At 41.4% G+C, this 27,525-nt stretch overlaps 1 protein-coding gene across 2 annotated transcripts in view; it reads left to right on the top strand.

Annotated features, from left to right (window-relative positions):
- Window positions 1-17,497: 17,497 nt before the first annotated feature.
- pamr1b (peptidase domain containing associated with muscle regeneration 1b) overlaps window positions 17,498-27,525 on the top strand; it is a 28,067-nt gene continuing 18,039 nt past the window's right edge. Inside the window, exons 1-3 of one of the 2 annotated variants that reach the window (XM_078257504.1) lie at window positions 17,498-17,845; window positions 25,789-25,965; window positions 27,075-27,200. In XM_078257504.1, coding sequence (XP_078113630.1) covers window positions 17,692-17,845; window positions 25,789-25,965; window positions 27,075-27,200 — 457 coding nt within the window. In that variant the 5' untranslated portion in view covers window positions 17,498-17,691. Of the gene's footprint in view, window positions 17,846-18,467; window positions 18,563-25,788; window positions 25,966-27,074; window positions 27,201-27,525 lie in introns of those variants that run through there. The other variant, XM_078257505.1, reaches the window with a different exon arrangement.

The raw sequence follows: 27,525 nt of genomic DNA, 5'->3' as shown, positions 1-27,525 counted from the left end.
AAACCAATGTGCTGGAGTACAGAGCCCCAACAATACAAATGTGTGACTGTTCCGCAGACAGCACTATACACTAACCTTGAAGTGATCTGGATGCTCACCCCCCACCCAAACTGACACATTTTGTGCATGCAGATAACAATCATTTAAGTGTATTTCTAACAGTTCGACCTACCTGTACAAAGACATTTTCCTCAATTTCTTGTATATATCTCCAATTATATTCAGAATTAGCCTATAGAAAACCTTAACACACTGTCCACAGAGCTTTCCTCCATATCTCAGCAACATATGGACTCATGACCAGTCCCTCCAGAAAAACGTGATTATGCGATCCTATAATTCAATGCATAATCAGCCAAAGTCCGCATATTTATGGTTGGGCCGCATTTTTTCAAATACGCCGCACTTTCTCCGCATAAATTGCAGATTTCCGCGCAAAATATGCGGGGCTTGCATGATTTCATTATCCCCGCATTTTCGTTGCAAAAAAGTCACACATATCTTAGCAGAAAGTTGAAAAATGTTGCGTTTGACGAAGTGACGTAATTACGCGACGTGAACATCATCGAAAAGCTGAAAACCCCACGATGAAGCCATGATGGAACCACAGTTCCCGCAATTTTTGCAAGTTCCCGCAATTTAATCCCGCATATTCCATCGCATCAAGAAAACGTGCCGCATAATCAAGGATTTTTGCCCCCAACAATCACAAAAAAACTCTGCATTTTTCTGGAAGGACTGCATGACATACCTTGTGTTGACTAATTCACGCTCCTGTTTTGTATTCTTAAAGCCATTATTTCCATTTCTGCTGCTAAGTATTTTCATAATGTTCCCACAAACACCCGGGGCACAACAAAGTCAAGTCCTGTTTGTTTCATCCTCATCCAAGGCTTTTGCTAAACTAATTGTAACATGAATACACACACACTCCATACACTCTCTCATTAACTCATAACTCATTAGCATCCCCCATACTCTTTACCATTCCACTCATGTTTTTCGCACTCTGTATCTTGAACCTTAGTTTGCTAATCAAATTAATTGGGTCATTTTTATAGCAACATGCTGGCATGCTAAATTGCCTGAGTCGAAAAGATAGACGCAGACAAGAATACTGAATTACACCCAGTAAACTAGAGGTCTGCTAATGTATGCTTTAAACGCCTGCAGCTCTGAAGCTGTTATCTTCATGCTGATTTTCATGTCATGTTAGCCTGAAGGGAGACATAGTGAACTTCACAAACCCCACCCACACTAGTATGTCTTTTTATATCTAATAACGTGTAGGGGATAGATGGGAAACAACTTCTCTCAGACAGACAGGTGAAATGATTATGATGTGGTCATATTGCTCATGTAGCCCTCGCTTCTTCTTTGCCAATTTGGATGTTTTTTTGTTGTTGTTGTTGTTGCCATCTGCAGAATGATTTGTTCAATTCCCAGCCTGTGTTTGATTCTGCAGATTGGCAGAAGTGGCAGAGCAGAGGGAACAAAAAAAATCCCTTGGTTGTGCACAAGTAGAGAAGCATTTACAAGTCCTAGAATCTCAAGAAATGGTTTGCGTAGTGGTGCGTGGCTGAGCATGTTTCTCTTACATGGTAGACAAATAAGTAGGTCCTGTTGGAGGTGGTTTTTTTTCCCCATCTGGTTTTACGAGCTGTTAAAAACAAATTAGCCTTTGCACATTGCACAGTGTCTGTGTCCCAGAAATGCAGATAGTTAGGGATCCTAAACAGGCTTACTAAATAAATAAAAAGTAAATCAAATATATATGGATATGCAAATGATGCTTTCACGTATTTAAAGTTTGAATTAATTTGCACTGTACATCAGTGTGGCATGTTCTGTCTCTGTTTGTTCAGTAGTCCCGATATAAAACTTTCACTTTAAAGCTGAGTAACAGCATGACTTCTAATGTCTAGACATAGGAAATGAAGAAGGCTTAAGTGCATTGCTGGGATTCTGTCTGATGTGTGTTGCTTTTTAGGAGTGTGGAGTGACTGTATATACTGGCTCAGTCTGCGGCAGCAGCACTGCTCTCGGTGTCCCTTTCCCTCGAGCACAAGTGCGGGCATGTTCACATATCAAACCTATCTGTTTCTTGCCATGTGTTATCTGCAGGTCAGCGAACCTCTGAGTCCCCCCCCCCTCTCCCCCTCCTGCCACATTCCTCCCTCTGCTTTCCTCGTAAATCCCACAGCAGTCCCAGGAGGGCTGTAACACTGGGAAAGCCTTTCTCCACCAGTCATAACTGTCGACGGTCAAGCGCTGCAGTGATGCAAGAGAGCCCAGACCGTCTGCAATTCTGTCCACAGCGTCACAGTACACCCATCACCGGCCCGTCTGACCCCGCCACAGCTGTGATACAATCTCAGGTTCTCTGTGTGGTGCCTGTCTCCCTGGGGCAGATGGGAAGAGGGACGCAAAGGAGATGTAAAGGGATGGGGGACAGAGGAGGAGAGTGTGCAGTGGGCTTCTGTCACTTCCCTCGTAGTCTAAGGGTAGTTCACGCTGAACAATAACTCATAGGTCCCTTGACACTTTGCAGCACTCTGTTTCCTGGACTGAATAATGAATGTGCAGGGCTTCCATTAGCGTTGAAAGCTACGATTATTTCACTGGGCCTGACAATTACTCATGCTCAGGGATTCAGGGACAGGGCGGGGGACGTCCATGGGCATGAATTCAACGTCTCACAATGAAGATATCTGTGCAAGAATGTGTGTTTTTTGGACATGTTTGTGTGCTCGTATGTTTGGTGTGGAGCGGAGGATAAGAAGGAGGTATGGTGATTCGATTTAGTATTGGAGTGGTGTACGCATGCTGAACTGTCAATACATGCTTTGAATCCAGGAACTGGGATAAAGCCATCTGTTCATGAAGCACAGAATTTGTTTCTCTCTACTCAGAACGCTACAGTTTGGATGCGGTAAACTTGCATTTGAGGATGTACCATTACAATAAATACTCCAAAGACAGATCAGACGTTTCTTTAAACTACTGGTGACAGAGACACTATCCCGTCAGCACTCATCTCAAGTAACGCTTTGGAATAGTGCACAAATTGCACAAAGTGGACCTTTATAGTCAGCACACTATACTTTCTTGGCTTCTTTTAGCAGGCATATATTGCTGGTATTGAATGTGAAAGGTTACACAGTTTACTTTTCTACCATAGTGTTTCTAGGATGGTGCAGTTTTTAAAAGCAACAGCAGTCACCCTCATGGCTTTATCTAGACAAAAACCTGGGTCTCAGAGGCAGCACGCAGAAACAAGCAGCCTCTGCAGATTCAAACCGACCATGAGAGATCCACTGCACTGCTGGGACCTGAAGATGGCACACAGCCATCAGACTGCTGCCCCTTTTCCACCATTCAGAGGTTTCATTAGCCTGCCTTTGCCAATTTCTTGATACTCAGGCTCAATGTTTCTTTAAGCAACGACTGGGTCGGTTTCTATTTGCTAATGAATGAGGTATTGTTAATGAATGCTGCATTACTCTCTCAGCCATGGAGGAAAAGCAGGATGCTTAGCTTATTGATGTACTGTACTCCCCATCTCCATCTGGTTTCCATGCAGCAGAAGTTAAAGAGAGTGGAGGTGGGTGTTGGAAGGGGGGGTATTTGAGGGGGTTGAACCAGCAGAGGAGTGGGCGATTGATATTCAGTGCTACACAAGGGAGACCCTCTAACAAGAGCAAAATCGGGGAGGAAGGGAATGAGATGTACTGTCAAGCCACTCGATTAAAGAATCAGTGTGCAATCTCCTGGATTACACCCCCTGACCTCTCATGCCAAATCCCCTATTAAATAAGTCAAGAATTGAATTTGTTTTACTTTCCTTTCTGCTAACTGGGTTATTGACTCAAGCGTGCTCAGTGCTTTGTGGCGAGGCTCGCCTTTAAATTGTTTAAAGGGAGAGTTTAAGAACATCTGATCATTTTTAGGAAAGTCATGACATTCAAAGCCGTGGTGTGTGTATATATACCCCTGTGGGGGTCACATGGTCCGTTAGGATTAGAGATGGTGGTTGACTATCCTCCTAACATTTCAGAGAAACATTTAGCAGCTTCAAGTTTAATGGGCGAACAGCGTGAAGTGTTTGCTCTCATCATATCACACTGGAATGAATCTTCTGCATGTGTGTCTTTTTTCTCCTCCCCGCCCCAGATTTCAAACCAGTTTAACCAACTACTAATGAAAAACATGTAGCTTTTTCAGCATATGGCAGGAGTTTACACAGAGAGTGGAGGGAATTCAGGCACATTCTTTTTAGCAGATGTATGAAGATGTGCATATTGGCGTGATTTATTTTAACAGAGCCACTAGGCTGAACTGACTTGGGGAAATTTTGGTCTGTAGATTACAAAGCTAGTGGTAAAAATAAAGTCCATATTTTATATGGATAAATGTAGTCTAAATTCACATTAAAAGGCCCGTGCAGTGCTGTATTGATATGTATTTGCCATATGGGGCATACTGTAAACATATGCCAGTTGACTAGAAACTGTACTGTAGCACTAGTCTTCTTCTTTGGGCTTTCATTTGGAGCTGATGCTTCAAAGCGTCAAAGCTTTACTGGTAACTGTTTTATATTAATGAACGTTACATTCAAGCCATTGCCAAATGAGTTGTTACAAAGCTAATTAAGACATTCAGCTCTGTATTTCTCAGTATGGCCATGTTCAGAAGATTGTGTTGTCCGGTGATTTTATCAGAATACAGCATAGAAAATCTGCTTAGAAATATAGGAAATGTCCGATAGGTTAGAAACAACACAATGTAATTCTGCTAAATTAAACAACACAGAATATCACATCATACAAAATATCACATTCATTATTAATTTCACTTGTTTTCATTTTAAACAAATTGTATATCCAAATACAATACACCTCTCCATAGGTAAGTCTGCCACTTTTAAAAAAACATATTCCATGGTACCAGAATTTTGGATAGTCATCAAACATGAATTGGTCATGTGACAAGGGCTGGGAAGAATGGCAGAACAGGCAGCCAAGTGACAGCAGTCTGATCCAATGGAATTCAAAATTGTCAGATTGACAACACTCTAGCCCAATGGATTGGGGGGGGCGGTGCCACCCCATGCCCCCCTTCTAGCCCCGCCCCTGTGCAGTACTAATAATTATGTTAACAGAAGGAAAAGGCCAGAATCCCAGACACAATAATGACCCTTTGGCATTTTGACCTCTTCCTACCCACGAGGCCGGCAGTGTTGACAGGACTCTGGTGGGGGATGGGTGAACAAACGAGCCACATAGAAAAGAACTCCAGGCAAGTTAAACAAAAAAACAGAAAACCTTCAGTCGCTCATTCCAAATTAGCATGCAATATAGACTGTTTGAGTGAGACGAATCTTGTTAAATATAAAAATAGTGCAACTTGATTCCAAGAATAGTCAATAGTCAATAGTGTTCTGTCTTATCTTTTAATCTTTGTTCATTTCTCTGCACTGTGCTGCATAAATAACAACATCCTGCGTGTCTTGCTGAGCCTAAAGTCAGCACAAGTATATAAGGTGGGCTTTTTTCCATCATTTAAAATCCCAGAGAGGAGGCACAACACTGGCCATTTGCTATCAGCTTTATTTCACTGGGAGTCAGGTATAGAGCGGTGGCTTGATCATTTATGTCTGTGGCCTTGTAGAACAAGCCTTTCCCATAGGCCCCTGATGTTGAGTGTATTTTACTTGCCTATGCTTCACTGGTGCCTGAAATCTCTAATGTGGCAGATAGACTCTCGCCACTGATAGATTTGTGTCCCTCAGGACGGGTTTGTATCACTGTTGGCTGTCAGGGCATACATTATGCCGTTTAAGCAAGAATGATCACTGTTATTAACAACAAAGCAGGCCCAATTGAATAATTTAACGCAGTGGGTAGAGGCAGTGGCTTGTTGCTAATAAAAGAACGGAGCAGAGAATTGATCAGACAGCCAGCCCTAGCCCAGCTTTGGGAATATATTTAATAAAATGAGATCAGAGTGATTAGCTGTGGTGCCCGGTTCCAGTCCGGTGCCGACTCTCCAACTGAGATTCTTGCTGTGGACATCATAATTCCACTGTGATGCTTGCAATGGAAAATCAATATTTTCCATACAGAGATGGAAGTGGGAACTATTGGATGTACTTCATGAGAAATCCTAGAAAGTTCACATCGGTCTGTACTGGTTTTTGTGACTTGCCTGCAGAAGATAAAAGACATATCATCTCTTCAAAAGTTTGGATACGCTTTCTCATGGGAAAGCGTATCCAAACATTTGACTGGAAGTTTATGTCTTCAAAATCTACTTTAGATTCATCTCATGCCTCCCTTGAAAGATATTTCATGGATTTGTTGGCTCTGACTCCCTCTAGAGGGAGTTCATGCCTTCTCCCATAAACATTTGTTGCTGCACAATTAATCACAATTTTATTGCAATATGGACTAGTGCAATATCCAAATCGCAGGGTGGCGCAATATTTTTCAAAGGCAAAATATGTGTCAAACCTTTCTGAATAAAGTATTGTGGTGCTGCAGAGATGTCCTGGGCTACAAATTTGTTTGGTACAAATCCTTGCAAAAATCACACTATAATCATTTCAATATTTTTAATTTTAATATTTGTCAATGAAAATGAGAATATTGATCCAAAAATGGCATTCAAAATATAATTCAAAAAATGACAAAATACATTCCCTTCAATATCGTGAATCATATCGCAATCAGTCAAAATAACCGCAATTACATATATTCCTCATCGTGCAGCCCTAGTTTAAATTATACACTTTTAAATTCCTACCTTACACCAAAAATTCCCATTTGTGATTCAGTTTGCAGGATCAAGACGGAAAACATGCATCCCATCTGAGATGGTCACGCTTAGAGGGAATTGTTTCAATTGTGCACATTTACTCTCACAAGAACATTGAACTCACTAGGAGGGCGGTGTACTGTACATCTAAAGGCGGATGTTTACACAGTCACACCACAGTCGATTCTACGTACTGTGGCATGTTCTGTTGTCAGCTGTTGTCGGATGTTAGACGTCAGTATGAGCAATGCATGATGTAACAGTTCTATAAGGGCACATTTATTAAAGACAGAAACAAATCCTCAGCTATCAGTAGGATTTATCAGTTACTTGAGATCATGATGCTATTTCTGGCGAAGTATCTTGGAATAACATGTTTTCAATCAAGATCAGATTTTTTTAAATTTTTTTTTTTACTTTTATGGTTATGTTCCTTGAGGATTGATCAAAGAGAAGTGATCCTCTCTTTGACATTCTACTTATTTAGTCCAGGCCTTTTAATATCATGTTTTTAACTCTGGAAGGTTTGGAAGTTTTTTGAAATTAACTTTATCTTTCAGAAGTAGTGAAATGCCAACATAAACACAACAACATAAATGAATAGTGCAGAGCCAATAATGTTAATAGTGGCAGTGTGTTTTTATTTTAAGAGCTTCCATCATTCTGTTCTTTCCCTCTATGTCGGTCTCTTAGCGCACACACACACACACACACACACACACACACACACACACACACACACACACACACACACACATTTTGGTTTACACTGAATTCATACATACTGCTGTGAAAAAAAATTAATCTTGACACATATTTTACAGCACTGCTACTTCTGCTACTTGGGCGGAGTGATTTGCTCACAGCACCTGAGAAGCTTCGTGGTGAGGAGCAGAGAATAACAACGGCGCTAATCACGCCACCCAAGTAGCAGTGCTTCGCCTTCTGAGAATATAGTTCCCATTACGTCTACAGTTAGAAGATGGCTGTGTCTCATGTGACCTTGTTATTTGTACACGCTGTGACTATACAAATCACAACATGTAAATAGGAAAATGTTGACATTATTTTGTCATTTATTGGGAGAAGTAGGCTAGATGGAGCCAGTTACCTCCAGGATCTGTGCTAAGCTAGGCTAGCGGTGGGGGGCGTCAGACAGAGTTATGACACGCACGGAGATGAGAAGGGTATGTATGGACTTATCTAACTCTGGGGGATACGGTGAATAAGCTAAAGTCCCAATAACTCGGCGTGTTTCTTTTAAACCTCCTGTTTACTGAGACTGCTATGACGTATCCATGGCTGTGTGGTTTTCCCTGCGGTCAGGACCTTTGCCCACTTTCCCAAACATCTTCTGCATTTCCATCGTTGGCCACAAGAGGCTGCTGTGCACATATCATCTCTCTTGTCAAATGTGGCTGAAACAACACTGCAAATGAGCTGTTTCATGTAGTCTGCTGTTTGTGCCCAAACTCTAGATAGAGCAAAGATACAGGGCAAGACAGTGCTAGTGAAAAGACAGAAAGGAGGCAAGAGGGAGGGAAAATAAAGACTATAGGCTGCAACATACTTAATCGTAATCTAATCATACAAATACCTCGGCCTGTGGCTGGATAATAAACTGGACTGGACAACACACACCAGCCACCTGTACAGAAAGACACAAAGCAGGTTGTACTTCCTGAGGAGACTGCTGTCTTTCAACATCTGCAGCAAACTGCTGTTGCTGTTTTACCAGTCTGTGGTTACCAGCGACCTCTTCTACACTGTGGTGTGCTGGGGGGGGCAGCATATCCAAGAAGGACACCTCCAGACTGGATAAACTGATCAGGCGTGCCGGCTCTGTGGTCGGCATGAAACTGGACTCACTGGTGACGGTGGCACAGAGGAGGACACTGGACAAACTGCTGGACATTACTGACAATGCCAGCCACCCCCTGCACACCGTCATCAGCAACCAGAGGAGCCTGTTCAGTGGAAGGCTGCTCCTTCCCAAGTGTAGGACCAACAGACTCAAGAACTCCTTTGTCCCTCATGCCATCATACTTTATAACTCCTCACTCGGGGGGAGGAGGAAATAGAATAAATAGGGTAAAGAGGACAGAACAGAACAGGAAGGAAGGAAAGGAGTGGTAGCCACTCACTCATCTACTCACATACATACCTGGACACTCTAACTGGTCTTAACTGCTAATTTATGCTAAATGTCATTTATTTATTAACTGTACAATAACACAATACCATACATAGTCCTATATATCTATATGTATTTATCTGTAGTTTATTGTTGTTTACTGTTTGTTTACTTTTTGTAAAAAATATTTAGCTAAAAGTTTATTGTCATTGTTATTCTTATACTGTATTTTTTCTATACTGTATTTTTTATTTTTTATACCTCTTTATTTAAAGAGTGTTTTATATGCTGCTAAAATCTGCTGCTGGAAATCTAATTTCCTTGCGGGAGTCATCCCAAAAGGATCAATAAAGAGAAGTCTAAGTCTAAGTCTAACGACAGACACTGACAGTGAATGTGTCTATTTGCACACATTGTGCTGTATAATGTATTATTATACGTATGCGGGTCAACTTAATTTATTAGCCCCTTAAACACAACACTGCTGATCCAAAGTGCTTTGCATAACACTGCGGAAAAGAACATGTGTTTTAAGAGTTTAATTTAAGTTATCAATGGATTTACATAATCTAGTATAATTATGGACATTTACATGAAGCTCTGATCTTATCTGAACATGATTACATGGACCCAGCTAGTGACACCAACATGTAACGTTTACTGTATATGTTAGACTTAAACCAGTATATTTGAGTCTCTATAGCCATGGTTATGCAGTACATGAGCTTATCTCAGAGAATTTGATGGAAGTATTTTATTTACATAATGTGCCAGCTCAGTTAAAAAACAGATTTTGCAAGCAATAGCAGGGTTTGTGTTCTAATAAATGACATCATTCGTGATTTTAATTCCATAATTACAATATACAGTAGTTCCATTCACTAATACACATTCCATGTTGTTATTTATATAGTACACATGAGCTCAATGTTTGACTTCTTTTTCCCCCTGTATCATATCCAATTTAATTGCACTAATGCATGCTACGTGGTCAGGCTTAATATTTGGCACGACAGAAAAGGATGCCACCCTGGATCCACTGTTATGTTGTTGTTATGGCTGCGGAGCAACAAACCCTCCCATAAAACTAAATCCAAAATTAATGTGACTATAAATACACACAACAGATCAAGTATTCAAAGGGGGGTGCTCCACATCCACATTCTGAGCACAATGAGCATGATATCTCTCCTGTTTGTTTACCACTTTAAGCCTCATTAATAGCTCTGTTCTGTAAAACTCTAAAGTCCTTCTGTAACGTGTTCCATTCCTCACACAAAATGCCACATCTGTCACTGAGAACATGTTGAGATCACTGGCTCCTGTCTGGAGACGGCTCAAGAGCTATAACCAATAGAAACGAATAACAAAAACACAGAGAAAGTTGGAGAGGAGTAGGAGAATTGGAGCGTTGATGAGATGTGCTGTAAAATGTTGGGTTTCTGTTAATGGGCTTTGGGTGGCAGTTTTTCTTCTTTAAAGTTGCTTAGTGGTTCCATTTCTGGTCTCTTACACTGACCTAACTCAGCTCACCCTTTTCTCTTTCTCCCATATATCTCTCTGACAAAAGTATTTCCACCACAATGGCACAGCCTTGATCCTCTACTGCGTATGGTGACAGGAAGGGGATAAAAAAAGAAGTCCAAAACAAAAACCTAGTTGCCATGGCACACCAAAACAAACTCTCCCGTGCGAGACAGTTGTCTGGTTCTTTGCCTGCGTGTCTATTCTTTAGTAGCAATGACACAGCAAGGGTCAACCTATTATAAACACGGATCAAGGCAAGGAAATGCAATTGCCTAATAAACACAAGCAGAGGCAGGTCTGCAGGCACTGTCTCATGAGACCTCATCACTTCCTGTCAGAACGCAGAGCAGATGGAAAGTCTTTTACTTTCTCTTGCACGCTATGCTCTCTCTCTCTCTATCTGTCACCTTCCATGTCCTTCTGATGTTTCCATTATAAGAGTGACATTTTATTTTTATTCCAGTGTGGTTCTATCTTCCAAGTAGGGAGCTCGGTCGGCAATTACTCAAAGAGCTTCCAGTGCTACTGCTACCAGCCACAGTTGTTCTTCCCCCTTCAACAATTTCATTTTCAGAGTTCTGTAGCTGTGCTCATGAGACTCTGTTTTAGACCTCACCGCTGTAGTATACAGTCTGCCTATAAACTCGGATGGGCTAGACATGATTTATGATCTTGAGAGGTGTTTGGATGGTGACGAGAGACTATTCTGAGACAAATCCCACTCATAGTGTTGAAAGAGAAGGTGACTTTGTCGAAACTGAGACTCCAATGTATTTTTTAAGGGTAGAGCTTGTGTGTTTCCTTTAAAATCTCAATTAAACATTCAAAGAAGGCATATGTGTGTAATGTTTGCTGAAGTTTGGCTTATTTTACATTTGGCTGTGCATAGAAAGCTAGGGGCTGCAGATATACCGCATATGCTGTAATTTGGATGAAGTGGTTTCCTATTATAGTATAAGTTGTTTCCAAATAACTGTTTTTTTCTAAGGATCAGCTATGTTGTGATTCAGACGAAGTGCACATTTTACTTCAAAGTTCCTGATTACAGATTGCCAGTAGGTTTACATTATGTTCAAACTGTGACTTAATGCGATAGAGAGTGACTCGACTATATAGCATGTTCCTGGAGGTACATATGGAAGAGTTCATGCCTCATGCTGGATATCATATGGGTGTGGAGCTCACCAGGTCACACACGCATGTGCGTAAGCTCAGATACAGTTTGTGCACCGTATCTCTAGCATCCTATCTATAGACGCCCTTGAGGGTGCTATAATAATCTTTACTTTAATGTTGTTCCCTGCTGTTGCAATTTCCTGCAGATGGACCTTTTTCTGTGGGATTAACAGGGTGTAATGGGATGTGAAATCCAAGTCTTTGTCATTTCCAGCCAGGGCAACTGTAGCTGCATAGCTTTACTGGGTGGAGGCTCTGGAGGACAGATTTAGAGCGTCATGCAAAGTAATGTATAAATGTACTTGATCTGATTTAAAGATTGAGGTAAATCAAAGCCAGGAGTGTGACTTAAATCGAAGAGTGGGTACATACATGTAAGCCAAAACTATGTTAGATGTTTCTGGCAAGATTTCTTGAATATACTGTGCATTTCAAGCACTGAGAACGCTTTGAAGTATCTGGAATCGGATGGGCAGCGGGAGTGATGTGAAATGTAATTCTTGAGGCACTGTATATTTCATCTAACAGGAGTTACCTTTAGGCATTATATGAAATGTCAAAATGAGGATTATAAGCATGCAGGGGAATAGTCTTCATATAAACAGGGTCAGTAAGTTCAGGCACATATCCTAAGTACATTTAAATGTGTACTATATATATTCTTCCAGTATATTTATAACATTTCATATTTTGTCACTTAATACCATGCCATTATCACTATCTATCTTACCTATTTCTATTCCTTTCTCTCTTTTAACTGCACGTGTAATAATGGATAAAGAGTAGTCAGGTAAAATGGCAGACACAGCCCTACTCCTCTTTAGGGACAGATAATTATACATGAACACAGTGGCTGTGCAGAGTAGTTAACCTTAAAAGAGTTCATAAAAACAAGCTGTCTTCATAAGTGGAGTGTTCTCTTCAGAGTGCAGCACATAAATGAGAGCATATTTGGCGTCCAGTTTGACACAGTCCTGCACTATTAAGTTACTAACCCGCCCCTTGTCGTGTCCCTATGCTCTTGGCAACAGTTGTCGCCGGCTTTGCTAAAAAGCTGCTGCAGCTTCATCTGTCTTACCTGTGAAGCACACAGCCTAGTTTCCATCCACTGCATCTAATTGAGACGGCAGGCCGTGCCATGATAGAGTGAGACCGTTAACTTTTAGGAGAAAAAAAGTCGCTCATGTTTACTGTGTCCACTGTGTAACCATAGAAATGGGATGAATGTGATGCCGTGATTAGATTACTTCATGGTGAAACCACATGGCTCCATAGTCAAACATCTTCATTTTGTGAACTCTGGGACCTTAAACACAAACACGTTAAAGCCATTAATAATGAACTGATCAGACATTTTGGGACTGTGCTTACTTAATATCCTCTGAAAACTCTTCTGTAAGGAATGTGTAGTCAACAGTGCCATTAAGTGTAATGGCTCTTAGGTAATTTGTTGAGCCCCCTGCACCCCTCCCTTTGTGTAATTGGTAATGACAGGGTGGCCATTTTCTTTGACCAGCCAAAGTCACTGTGGTGCCAACTGACACGCTTCTATAGTGCAGCCCAGGATGAGCGTGATCTGTAGGTCATGAGAAAATGTTTCCTTTCAGGAAAATATCTCTATTACAGTAATGATGCGTGAAGGTATCAACAGGGCTCTGTTTGTCTGGTAAAGTGGACAAAATGATAGTCTCCGAGAGTCAAGTGGGCCAAACGGATGCTACTGATAACACGATAGAACTACACATCAGTGTATTATTGAGTTTTGTGATGTGGCATCCATTGTCAGACATTATTTTGTCGATGTCCAGTGAAAACCATGTGTCTCCAATTTTGGTAATTTTCAATTATTTTAGAAAAACTGAAGGTTTAAGAGCGCTTTCAGAGCAAACGTGCAAGAAAATATAGTCTGTGTTCTGTAGAGTGCAAAATAAAAAGCAGTCAATCTTACAAATCAGCTAATAAGCATCATTTGAACTTCAACAGAATGTAATCTTGAATCTTGGTATCTTGACCGCTCTTTGAATTTTTCTGCAATGCTTGAGATTTATTTTACTCCTGGTAGGATCAGAGGGTGTAGAATAACATAACTGTGAGACTTCAGAGATGCACAAAAGTAACTTTTCCAATATCTTCTCTACTTTAACATTATCGGTGCCATAACTTCTGGCTCCCGTCAATGACGGAATCACATTGGATACTCTTTGTGTGTGTTTTCTGTGAAAGCCCTTCGTAAGCTAAATAAACCATTTAAAGGTCCCTTTATTGTGCTAATTTTCAGGTTCATACTTGCATTTAGGGTTTCTACTAGAACATGTTTACATGTTTTAATGTTAAAAAAAGCCATTACTTTTCTCTTAGGCTGGTTACACACTGAATGCGTCGCGCGAGCGTGGCGTTTCTGTTGCGTCTCAGAAGCGTGGCGGCTGCGTGGATTTTTCTGTGTCCTACACACCAGAAGCGTGTCTGACGCGGCGCTGCTCCTGCTGCTAGGTACAGGGAGGGCTGATCTCGGGACATAGCGCCGACAGATTCAAACTCTGAAAAATGGGTAAGTGGGCTGTCTGTTTATAATAACTTTGTGTAGCTGTAAAGAGCCTATATAGCCTATCTGATGTTGGACTGTCACTCAGAACACACACTACGTTGTTATTGTAGCCTATCCTACCCTTTATATATAGGCTTGTTCGACGTATGGGGAGAGAGTTGTTAAACATAAATATATAGCCTACTGATTTGATTAAAGCAAGACAACGTCGGCAGTATTGACTGCAAAATATGTTACAGAATATTTCGTTCTGTATGTCAGGTGCAATATTTGAAAATCTTTTCTCTGACATTTTTTATTACATTTATATCTACATTGATGTCAAAACCTAGAGACTTTCAAACATCAAGATGTCATTTATTAATATGCATTCGTGTCTAAATGACATATAAACATATTTTCCTATTCTATTTTGCCTGGAAAGGCTTCCAACACGCTCGCGTCTTGTGTGAAAAATAGGCGTCGGTTCTATTTCTAGCAGGCACGCGTCTCACGCAGGCAGTGTGTAAGCTCTAACCTGGTAACATGGGAGCCGAAATATAAACGGACATGCCATGCGGCTGACACGCTCGCGTGACGCATCCAGTGTGTAACTGGCCTTACTGTCTGTCTGAATATACATGTATTCACCTTCTGTCTGAAATGCTTTGTTTTAGTGCCCGTCTCTTTAAGCCCCCGTCCCGAAAAAGTCGAGTGTTTCCGGGTCTTCCACATCTGCGCTATTGGAGTCTCTGCACCGTCACTGCAGCCGGGAAATGACTGTGACACAGCACTGTAGTGACACTGTCTACCTAATATAGTATAGTTGTGACATCACAATCGTATGGATGTCCTGATGGCTCGTTTCCTGGAAGTTGTATTCCAATACTCGTAGTAATTATAAACTCTGAATGTAGGAAAATTAATGAATTTTTAAAATAATCTCACAAAAATACCAAAAAATATACAGTCTAAAGCCCAGTCCAGACCCAAGAGTCACGAGACGAGACAAAACCGTTTTGATTATGGTGGCGCCTGCGACTCAGCTGGTCAAGTCACCATTTGCTGGTTTAAGAACGTGAGGGACGTCACCTGTTTCAACAGCCAATAGCGAAGTCATCTTGTAAAGTCAGCTGCAAACTATAGAACTAAAATGAGAGACGGAGGCTCAAGGTGCACCCGCAAGCACGTCCGGTCAAGCGAGCTAGAGAGGGACCGAAGAGCTCCTAGGACAAAGCCGTGAATCGGTGGAAATAAAACGTGTTTTTCGCCAATTCGTCACAGATCATAGAAATGTAACTGTAGCAAGCATCTCACCATGACTTATGTTATCCACATTCATATTTAGACGCAACAAATGATATATCCAGCTTCAAAAAGCCTGGAAGTCGGAAGTTAGAACGGAAGTACAAAGAGTTGTTGCTATGGAGATCATACCGTCGTCTCGTCTTGTCGCATGGGTGTGAACTAGCAGGTTTTAGAACGCTGCAGACCGGTGCGTTGAAAGTAGTTGCAAGTTTCAACTCGTCTCAACTCGAATCTTTGGTCGGAACTGAGCTCAATAATTTCTCAGCTACCTGTGTACACTACAACATTAGACTAAAAATGTATATACTATATATTTAAACCAAATAGTGTGACAGTGTAAGAGTTTGCAATTAAAAATATTTTTAATTAAATAAATTACTTTTTTACACAGTACACTTTTTTTTAATGTAATACAAAAAAAAGATGCATACAGTCTATTGTGCTAACAGAGTAGACTGCAGATGTAGCCTCTCTGAAAATACGAAACCAGTGTCCACATTAACCTTAAAAAGCCTTGGGTTTCAAATAATAAATCATTAGGCATCTGGACAAACAGTAGAGAGGTGGTGAAAGGTGGATAGAGATTGCAGAGAGGCAGACAGTGTTTTCTTTCCCCACTCTCTCTTCCTTGATTTAAATTTTTTTCCTGCCTCTTTGCTCCCGCTGTATCCCCATGTCTTAATTCTGTTATTTTCTTCATGAACCTTCTTCTTTTTCAATTTCCCTACCAAACCCATACATGCACTGCTCATGTCTTATTTCTATGGTCTAAATCCTGCTGTTTTGGGAAACTGCTAGGGATATTTGGTTCTGCGGCTCTGAGTCGTTTGATCTATATTCCCTGTTAGCTCTTGCATGCAGCTTGGAGTCCCATTGCGCAAAGAACAAATGAATTAATTCCAGTGCTGTATCCAGCTGAAATAAAACACACCCAGGAGATCATACAGAATAACAACCGTTAACAGAAAACAACAAAGAAAGTATCTTGAGCAACCGTGTTTACACTGGCTACTTTTCTGTTGTTCCAGTCTTCATTTTTGGAAGCAGGACTGCTGTCTAAATGTATTTTCTCCACCATTTAATTTGCAGGATAACATTAACAATAATAGTGCATCAAACTGATGAAAGTAATTAGAAAAGGCTCATCAGGAAACCATAGTCTAAAATAGTATTTAATGTGCTAAAATAATCACATTCTTGCCAAGAGTTAAGTCGTTTTCACATATGAACTCCGGACAATGTCAGATGAATCAGGTCCTGACATAGTCTGGAGTTTCCCTTTCACACAACAGCAGATTGTCAGTGTCCGATGCGTTCTCTCTTACTGGAAATACTCCGTATGGTAGGGCGAGGGGTGGCGGATTGCACTGCTTCATGAAGCTGGTACTAGGAAGCTGGCAGGGTAAAGAGTATTTAATGTCCGATCCGACTGATTCGGGCATTTGCGTTCTCACGTACAGCTCAATCGGGTAATGTCTGGACAATTTCAGGTTTGCAGTGAATGTGTGAAAGGGACTTTAGATGAGAGGGTTGATACCGCTCTCCCGTCTATGATATCAATCTTCTCACCTGACTCTGCAAGAAAGCAAACGAGTAGTTATGCAGTTAGTAGCAAAATAGCATTCATTTAATCTTATAATAAATACTGACTGAATGCCATTGTTGACACAGACTGCTTTCTGAGATCACCACATGCTGCTTTCAAGCTCAGCAAGGTGTAAACTTGAATAACACTGACCTCAAGATTTCATAGACATGAAAACATAAGCAGTGAAGCAGACATAAATTATTTTACCACATCACCGTCTTGTCAATTTGGAAGGCACATAGTTTAGAACAAACTGGTTATGTGCTTTCCATCAATGTGTGTGTGTGTGTGTGTGTGTGTGTGTGTGTGTGTGTGTGTGTGTGTGTGTGTGTGTGTGTGTAACCATAATGAGTTAAGCATAAAACGGTGGAGCCTGCATTCATTCAAGAGCAGTGACGTTGTCCTCTGAGTGGAGCGAGGAGAGTTTTTGGGAGACCACTGCAAGTGAAACTCCTTGCGAGGCTGGGCTGTAATCTGAAGCCAAGAAGAAGTGAGAGAGAGAGAAACTTAGAAAAAAAGAAAGAGAGAGACAGAGGGAGGGGGGAGGGAAGGACTGAAGGGCCAAGAGAAGGTGATGTCAGCTGAGTTCAGAAAGTAAACAGAGTTCCAGACTGCAGCATGCTGTCTGCGGGACGGGGACTGCAACTGGGGCAAACCCATGGGGGCACCCACACAACCCCCTGGACCAGCACCTTTATCTCTTGCAAGGAGGGCTGGTTCCTCTTCATCTCCCTCTTCATCTCCTTACCTCAAGTGGCAGCCTGGCCCTACGGTAAGAGACTGGCAAAAACTTCACTGCTCTTCTTTCTCTCTCTCTCTGTTTGGCACAACCTCTTGGTTTAAGTTCTTTGTTCTCAAAAAGCCGGCATCAGCAACTCTCTCCATCCTCTCTTCCCTTCTATCCTTTAAGAGCACAACAGCGCTCAGCAAGGCTTGTAAAAGAAGACCGACAGAGAGACATTGATGTAAAATCCAGCTTTTTACAGAGGCTGCAAAGTAAACCAGCACTGACAAGTTTGTGCAATCTTTGACTTTACAACTCTTGTTCTGAAATACAGAGTGAGGGATTGCCATGTGTTGGTTTGTTATTGTAGTGTCCCATTTGAAAAAGGAGCTCTGTGATCTTCATACTCCAGTTGTTCTTTGTGTGAAATGAAAGTGGGATTGTTTTTCTGCTCTTAAATAAAAGAAGTTGGATGTGGCCACACATTCCTTGAGGTAAAGTGAGGCGGTTGGACTCCTAATAGGGGTGTTGAATCTTGGCACTTGTTTCCTTTTGTGTGAGAGCTTCTCTTTAAATGCTAAAGTGTGCTCTCCCTGAGATTTAAATCGCCTCTGCCTGTTTACCCCGGGTGACCACTTGAACTGCTGCAGGAAGACATGAGTCATGTTTGAGTCAATCACGCTGGCTGTGGTAATGTGTATACCTTACACTGTCTCCAAGACTCCTAACCAAACCTCTGCCCTCTGTCTGATTCATCGTCGCAAGGTTAGGCAGTAAAATAATACCTTCAATTTGTAATGTTGGTGAATGTGGCAAGGGTTGGGCAGAGGACAGCTTTGTTATTAAGCTGCAGTGAATTAGAGAGATCTCTCTGGCAGATTTGCTTACTTATGTTGTTGTCAGATGAGTCACTCTTAGCACGGCTTGTTTCATAATCGTGCATTATCAGCTGATGATATATATTCTGTTGAGCAATCTAAAATAGTTTCCTTTTCTCAAAGCAGAGCAGAGATGTTTACATACAAATCCTGTCTTTGTGGACATGTCTGTTTACGTGTGTGTGTGTGTGTGTGTGTGTGTGTGTGTGTGTGTGTGTGTGTGTGTGTGTGTGTGTGTGTGTGTGTGTGTGTGTGTGTGTGTGTGTGTGTGTGTGTGTGTGTGTGTGTGTCTATTTGTGCATGTTTTGGCTTCCCTACTGATGCATTTGTTATCTATGTGAGGCTTCCTGTTTAGGATCCTCCACCCACCTGAATCCTAAGATGTCCTGTTCTTGTACACTCTCCTTATGGTATGTTTAGCTAAAATCCACGGGGAAGTTGTCAGCGCTACTGGGTAGTGTGCTGTAGGAAACAAAGACCAAGGTTAGCACACGTAAAAATTATATTACATTGGGGAAAGTGAAATCTTGCCACAGAATATAGTTACAAGAAGAAAAACATGGCTTCGGATCAAGAGTTTGGAAAAATAGTATGTCATATCAGACTCAAGAGTTCATTCCAAGTTTAGGAGCAAAATGCTGAAAACAAATGTGCACATCTCAGACTCCTGTTTGACCTACATATATACCATTACACCAAAGTGGGTGGATATTTTATTAGGTTTGTGGTTTCCATAGCAGAGGGAAGTTTATTTAAAGCAAATCTACAGGATGACCACTGGGATCAGTGCTTGGGATCGGGCTACACTCAGATCCACAATGGCCACACAGCTCTCCTGGGAGTTTCCCTGTTCCATGATAGCAAAATCACTCCAACCTCAAAATACCAGACAGCTGCTGTGGGCAGTAGGCAAAAGGAATTATACACTTGCACATACATGCACTCACAGTTGCTATAAAAACAACAATTTTTCCATGATACATCAGCATAAAATAAGCACCATTTTGTCAGGAGGAAACAATTTATTCATTAGATATATACTGTAACCTGTCATTCTCTTCACAGGGAACTTTTTCTGACATGAATTCTCACTTAATTATGGCAAGGAACAAGTCTAACTTAATGATGTTGTGGCAAGGATTATGCAAAGCAGAATGGTCAAATAAAACTGGCACTGTCTGCATTGGTAGATGCCACTAGGGGGAAGTGAGAAAATGTGTTTTTGAACTGATTGTGGAAGCAATGGTTCGGCATTTTGGAAGATATGACTTTTTGCTTTCTTGCTGAGACTCAGATGTGCAGATTGATACCACTCTCATGACTTTTGTTTGTTAAATATGAAACTACCACCAGTTAGCTTAGCTTAGCTTAGCTTAGGTTAGCTTAGCAGAAAGACTGAAAAAAGGGGGCACCAGCTTGCCTGGCTCTGTCTAAATGGATTGCCATGTTAACAATGTTAACAAAATCTGCCTACCAGCACCTCTAAAACTCACAAATTAGCATGTTATTCATGTGTTTAATCTGCACAATAACTGAAGAGTGATTATGTGGTTTTAAGGAGGGTTAGGCAGGACTATTTCTTGGTTGGGGGCAGCCCTGTCTGAAGTGGGAAGAAGAAGTAAGTGCTGCTCAGAGCCAAGAAATAGTCTAACATATAACCCCCGTAAAATCAAAACTTGCCATTTTTTTCCCCACTTTAATTATACACTTCAAAGCCAGGCTAGCTGTTTCCCTTTGTTTCCCGTCTTTGTGCTAAGTTAAGATAAGCTAAGCTAATCAATTGCTGATGGTATGAAGCTACCATTTTCAGCAGATTTACCATATAGACAAGAGAGTGGCATCAATCTTCTCATCTTACTCTGAAGGTGAATAAGCATATTTCCCAAAATGTTGATCTGCTATATAACTTGGTCAAACCTGCAGAATCGAGTTATACATGTCCGACATAGGTGACACAGTCACAGCATTGTGCTGCGTTTGATAAGCATGTTCAACCCATTTTAAATGTCTCACTGGGTTCCGCTCACACCGTCTCCGCATTGTGCTCTTTAGCTTTGTTTGGATTTAAAAATAGCTCAGCTATGATAGCGGTGTGGAGCAAGACAAGACTGATAAGATACAGTTTCTGAGAAGTGAGCAAGAAAAAACGCTAACTAGACAGTAACGGGTTTAAATGTCACAGAAAATAGTGTGCCCAGCTGCATCTCTTAAAACATTTTATATAAAATTAGAACTCAATTATACAAGTTATTTGAGACTCTTGGCTCTAAATGTGAACTTGGGCAAAAGTCGATGCTGATGCAAAATTACAGCAAATTCTGACCTTGGGTTGTATTCACGACAGAGGAAGATGCTTCCAAAAACTCAGAGCTGATGCAGGCATATGAGTCACTTTGGTCAAATTCAGCCCCTGCAGCACCTTTTGAGTGGATCCATTTATCAATAGTGCTGATTGTGCAGGGCTTGTGGAACATTTATGTGTATCTGTGAGCTTTATATTAGGACAGAATATATTTTTACGGTAAGAAAATTGATTCCAAACTGAACAATAACGAGAGAAGTTTATGTTGTTCTTGCCTGAAGACAGGGTTTGCTGTGGCTCTCCACAGGTCAGTGGGCCAGCAGGTCACAATACTCACGTGAATTTCCGTGACCACATCTCTGCCCCCGGTAATAACTATGTCAGTCTCTGGATCCACATGAAAGGTGTGCAGCTCAAACATGCCCACTAACAACCTTGGTCTGTAAAGCTTCTGATTGGGTGGGAGTGCTTTGTGACCCACAGAAGTCTCCACGAAACAACGGCGCGTCTGTTATGATGCCCGTGTCACTGCTATTTTCATTTCTATGGCTTCTTGAAATGCATATTGGGGAGTACGCAGGAGCTCCAACATCTGGACTGGAAAAAACAAACAGAAACCACTTACACAAGAGGGGAAAAAACTCTGTGATCTGCTGTTAAATTCTGTTTCTATGGCTTGGTTCCAGCATCTTCTTACACATTAATAGTTGTGTGTGCATGGCGAAAATATGTGGACGTTATTACACATACCAAAACACATGTGCTAGACAGCCATGATGCACAATAAGGAAGCTTTTTGTTGAAATTATTTGTTTATTTGTTATAGGATGAATTTCTTCCTTGTTAGGTTACCTCTCTGACAACTGTCAACACTTCCAGTTTGTGATTAAATACACATTAGCCAGTGACACACCACAACCACAGTCTTGGGTTAAATTACAGGTCTGGGGAACATAATGATGTCCATTTTTTTCACACATTTGCAAAAACATTACATACATTGTGTCCAAAAACTATTTCAAAAGAAATGGTATTGCTTCTGATAGGCTTAATGCCCAAACACTGAAGATGAGCTCATGCATATACTGAAGCTTGCACCCTCTGTTTGTAGGCTTACTCCTGTACACATGCACTTCCACGCCTGTTCAGACCTTCCTAAAGTGCTGAAAAACCCACATGAAACTCTTACTGTCCAGTCTGTAGTTACCTGCAGGTGTTGACCTAGAAGCCTCGCAGATGTATTTTTACAAGGCAGTAAGCTTATCGCTAAAATGAATGAATTCAAATTGGCGGGACACAAGCCAAAGCACAGTTACTGTAAAGTCTGTTTTACAGTTCTGCGGAGGCTCCACGCCGAGCTTTCGCCGTAGCCTACGTAAGTGGACTGAGGTTTGTACTTGTGCGCTGGTGTGTGCTTCGAGCCGTGCGCGTGTGTGTGGGGAGTGGGTGATAGAGCGAGGGAGAAGTGAGAGACTGACAGTGTTTAGCTTTGGAGTGAGTAGTGACTCTAGAGTCATACTGAGAGGGAAAGTGTCTCCCATGTGTTTTCTGACCATGGTGGGAAATCTGTAGTAGGAAATGTTAACCCTCTACTTGATTTCATGTTGTTTGTGGAGAAGGAGAACCAGGAAATGAGTCAGGGGAAATGCAACGCTACAAAGCCATAGCCGAGCGGCGTGTAGTTACATTTTTCGAGAGGTGCACGTCAGGCTACGGCATAGGGTCCGGCGTAGACGCAGAGGGGTCTGCGGGGATACGCCGTTGATTCTACGCGCAACCATAAAACGGCCTTAAGTCTCCCCCAGCATGCGTCCAGCACTGGGGGAGAAACCTTGGAGTCACGCGTCGAAGAAAAACACAACAGCCTTATCAACAGAGCTGGAGGTTAGCAAACTGAAACCACTCACAGCGAATAAACTGAAAACACTGCTGCCTGTGTTTATTTACCTTAAGGAGGAGCATTAAGAAAACAGCATGTGGGAATTCTAGAAACTAATCCCTTTATACATGCATGCTCTTTCATGTTATTGTCTATAGAAGAAGCATTTCCAGCCCTAGTTAACAAATACAGATCTATTCTATTATTCTGTAAATCAGGGTCTTCTCTATAAGTGCACCGAGGGCAGTTACAACCATAGGATGTCATTTGTCTATCTAAGGACAAGACACAGCAGTGATCCATGTAATGACATTACCAGGCCAGTTCATAAAGTCTTTTGACCCTTTCAAGTTTATGTCCTATAAATCAGTTTTCATAGTCTCTCCAGCCAGCGTCCTTTACAAACCTCAGCGAGGAAGCAGAAAAGCTGTCCCATAAGGAGAGGAGATGGTGTCAGCGCCTCTCAATCCCCATGTGGCAGACATCACACCTTTTAAACCCTGTTTCCATCCAGCACTGTTATTCATTGCAAGGTATTGGTAGTGGTTTAAAGACTAGATAAAATTGGCCAGTGAGGCAGTCAACAATGGCCATCATCTCTAGTTTGACAATTCCCAGCCTCTTACTTTTGTAATTTGGGTCATATTGCAATCATAACAACATTCATAGTTGTTAAAAAATGAAGTAGCTTCCAACTGCCTTTGAATGTACGTAAGTGAAAGCATACCAGAGGTTGGATGGACTCCTGGACTCCACTGAAAAGCCTGGCTACTGTAATCAAGCAATTAGCAGCTTTAATGCATCATTTCTGTCACTTGAGGCAATTTGAGACTACAGATTTAAAAAAGAAAAACAAATATCCGGAGGTGTGGAATTAAGAAGTGAGTTTACCAGACCTCTGTAGCCTCTGCTGGCTCGAGCAGAGATGAGGAGGTCGAGTTGCAGTGTGGGTAATGAAGGCGCAAGGTTTTGAAAAGGAAGAAGAATGTGTGGAATAAAGAAGACGGCATCTCCGGTTCTGCTGCATTGCTTATTTTTTGAATGCCCATCGTGAGTCTGACAATGTTATAGAAGTGCAATGCATAACTAGGAGTACTCTTAAAAAAGCATGGGCTAGACATTTTTTATGTCTTTTTAACTTGATTTTACTGAAATTATAACAGTTCTAAGTACGTCTGTAATAAAAAGAATTGTTTTTACTTGCTGTGCCTTTGTCATAATGCATATTTGTACTTGACTCACAGGACGGTGCATAATCCCAATCTTTGCACAGTGCCCTCTTCTTGTCTCAACAGACATCTCTATAAACATGCAGGCCATGCCCATACCATGGATGTTTGCGGTCCTGACACTTGGTTAAAAGAAATCCACAAAAACAACAATCTCAACAGAAACTATGAGCTTCTCCTTTTTTGTCTCAGGGAGGCAAACCAAACCAAACCAAAAAAAGACAATACAACAATGTCAGCTTTGATTCAAATGCAAAGCTGAGGAGTTAGTTAGAGTAAGTTGACATTAATTTTTACCACAAGAAAAATGGCCATTAGTGTGACAGCCTGGGCATTGTGTAATGGACTGCCGTGTTTGGGCGCCGTGGTCCAAAAAAAACCGTTTGAGTGACATGAAGTCATAGTCCTGAGATTTATTGCACCCCGTGCCACAAAGAGAGCAGACTGACTCCATGTTGTCACTGGCTTGCCAAACATGCCTTAAGGTTAATACACAAATCCAGCTGAGCCCATGTTATCAAAACAATAAATGACTCGAGGAACTGACAAGAATCATAAAACAACTAAACGACTGCAGCAGCTTTATAAACCACTAACTCTGTCCTTAAAAGACACTCACATTAAAGTTGAATTAGTGGCATTACACAGCCTACTTTCTGTTTGATTAATGTCAGTGTGTTTGTCATATCTCACTGTCTCTGCTAGGAGAAATAGCTGAGGAGAAGGCCAGATTGTAGTTGGACTGAGACGCAATTTATGATATCATTAATGTGGAAGGGCAGCAGGGACCACTCACAGCATTCCAAGACAGCTGTGCTTCTCCTCTCTAGTTGACCGTCTGCAAACAAATAGATTAATCACTTCTGGTTGCTGCTTTTGTGTGTCTGTGTCTTAGATTCTTGGTTTCACAAAACTTATATAAAGAACAAATAGGCCAAGTGTGCAGCTTTGTTATTACAAATAAACACAGTGTGTCTGTGTGTTTTTAGGTGGGGGAGTATCGGGAAGATTAAATGGTTGGAGGGTTGACGGCAGAAAAGTTATTATGATTTCAGGGCTGGGAGGAGGGTACGTAAAAAATGCTGCACCAACATTGTGCCAAGTCTAAAGTGCAGCTTCTGTTAGTTCTCCATCCACATCTGCCACAAGAGAATTTCCACTTGTCTGTTTCAGCTTTTAAATCCACTGTTACTAATTGTAACGACTCAGGTTCAAAGGTTCTTGGATCACTGGTTTCCATTCCAATTAAACATTGCTTTTATTAGGTAAAAACTTTACAAAGATGAAGCACTTTCTGATTCATAATTTGATTCTGTTCTGTGTGTCAGTGACTTTACCATTGTGGCGTGTTGTCTGATGTGTGCCTAATGTAGTATGAGAACACACAGAGGAGGTAAACTACTAAGAGACTTGTGGTCACCTGAAAAGGAGCTTGCAACCATGTGGCAGTGGAAATAACCAGAGAGCCAGTGCAAAGTAGCAGCTTAAATAAACACTAAACTCACCAGAATCCTTCCACTGCTGCTCAGGCTTCTGCACAAATTTCCCCACAAGGCCAATCATTACATTTGTCCTGATTTTCTCCATGTTTTACTCATCTTCTTCTCTACCTCTGTACACATATAAAATGCTCCATAAACACATGTTTCCTGCTTGCTTGTTCAAATGATTTGCTGAGTTTGCTGACCCTGATCTATCATTAGATTACAGGTATTTATACAACCACTGCCCGGGCCCAGACTGGAACGTTATGTGCAGAGGCTGCTGCGAGTACGATGTGATCCGCTGTAAATGCCCCCTACAGGGGACTCCAGTGGGCTATGCGGTGCCCTGCTGCCGCAACGCCATAAATGAGTGTGACCCCTGCATCATCCATCCAGGTAGAACCTCTGCAAATATTAAGATTTGAATGGGTGCTTTTAATTTATGACAGTTGGCATTCTCTTTATAAAGTCTACGTCTGCTGATTGAGCCCATACATTTCCATTCTTGAAACTGATCTTTCTCTGATATCTGCAGTATAGTTTTTGCAAGACCAAGTGCTGTCTGTCAACTGCACAGCTGTTTAAACTGTACCATTACAAACAGTATGACAGAAAGATTGAAAAATATTTTAATTTGTTTCCTGGCTAACTTCATATTGGCTCCTTCTCTTCACTTCTTGGCAGAACCCTTTTGAATGAGTGCAGGAGTGAATGATCGACATTTGAACTTTGTGAACGAAATGAAAATCGGTGTGTTTGTACTCAGAGATGAGCGCATCATTGTCTGTGTAAGAAATACAAGTGTGTATATACAAAGATTTGCTGCAGCACACGCATCCTAACTCCTGCTTTCTTCGTGTTATTTTTCTACATGCCACCTGCCTGTAGAAGTATGTCATGTTTTCTACAGCTGGAATGTACTCATGTTTTCCTTTTATAGGGAAAAATTTACGTTTACGTTTGGAATTTACATAACCTTTTTCTGTTAAACACAAAAATGTGACTAGCCCTGTGTTAAAATCCATAACTGTATTAAGGTCAGATGTTGCTTTCTCTTCTCTCCCCCCCATTGGATGAAGCAGTCTATAAAGTGAAAATCTACCCTCCCAGGAAGGCATTTCAGGGGGTTTTCTCCATATTTCTATTTCAGGAAGCACTAATACGTGTGTGTGTGTGTGTGTGTGTGTGTGTGTGTGTGTGTGTGTGTGTGTGTGTGTGTGTGTGTGTGTGTGTGTGCGTGTGTGTGTGTGTGTGTGTGTCTGTGTTCTGCTTTAGTGAAGGACAAGTGTGATGAGTTTAGCAGAGTTGATTTAAAGGAAACATGGCAGGGGTCTGATGAGGTTGGGATTCCATGTGGGGAAAGTGTTCCCAATTCTGAGAAACAATAACAGCCCTTTTAAAATGCTCAATACATCAATACAAATTGTTTGTATTGTCTGTATTCTGACCTGTCAGCCTGACTTTTTAATTACTTTAATGTCATTTTGTTTCTGGCTCTCTTTCAGGTTGCAGTATATTTGAGAACTGTAAGCGCTGTAACAATGGGACATGGGGCCCCAAGGATGACTTCTTCATTACTGGCAAATATTGCGCTGAGTGTCGGCCTGGCTGGTCTGGGGGAGATTGCATGAGTAAGTCTCTTCATTCTCTTCCAATTAGCGGATCCTACATGGCTTTACTGTAAATGATTTTCTTCTATAAGTGAAATGAATACCATGTTCATGTGTTCTTTCCATCCCTGCTGATTTATCCTCATCTGGGACAACTATGCCAGCTTGGAATGCTGCCATATTCCCAGGAGGTTTTCCGTGAGGAGCTGAAAGACAAGTTAAAGTCAACAATTGGGAATCACATAAAACAATTTTATATGTAACATTTGGACAGTGGCTACAGCGTTGCGAATAATCTGCCAAGGGGCCCAACAAACATACATTTAATTATAAGTAGAGCCTGTAA

The sequence above is a fragment of the Sander vitreus genome, chromosome 8 (assembly GCF_031162955.1).
Source record: "Sander vitreus isolate 19-12246 chromosome 8, sanVit1, whole genome shotgun sequence".
NCBI classification, from domain to species: domain Eukaryota; kingdom Metazoa; phylum Chordata; class Actinopteri; order Perciformes; family Percidae; genus Sander; species Sander vitreus.
This window is presented reverse-complemented; position numbering and strand designations above follow the sequence as displayed.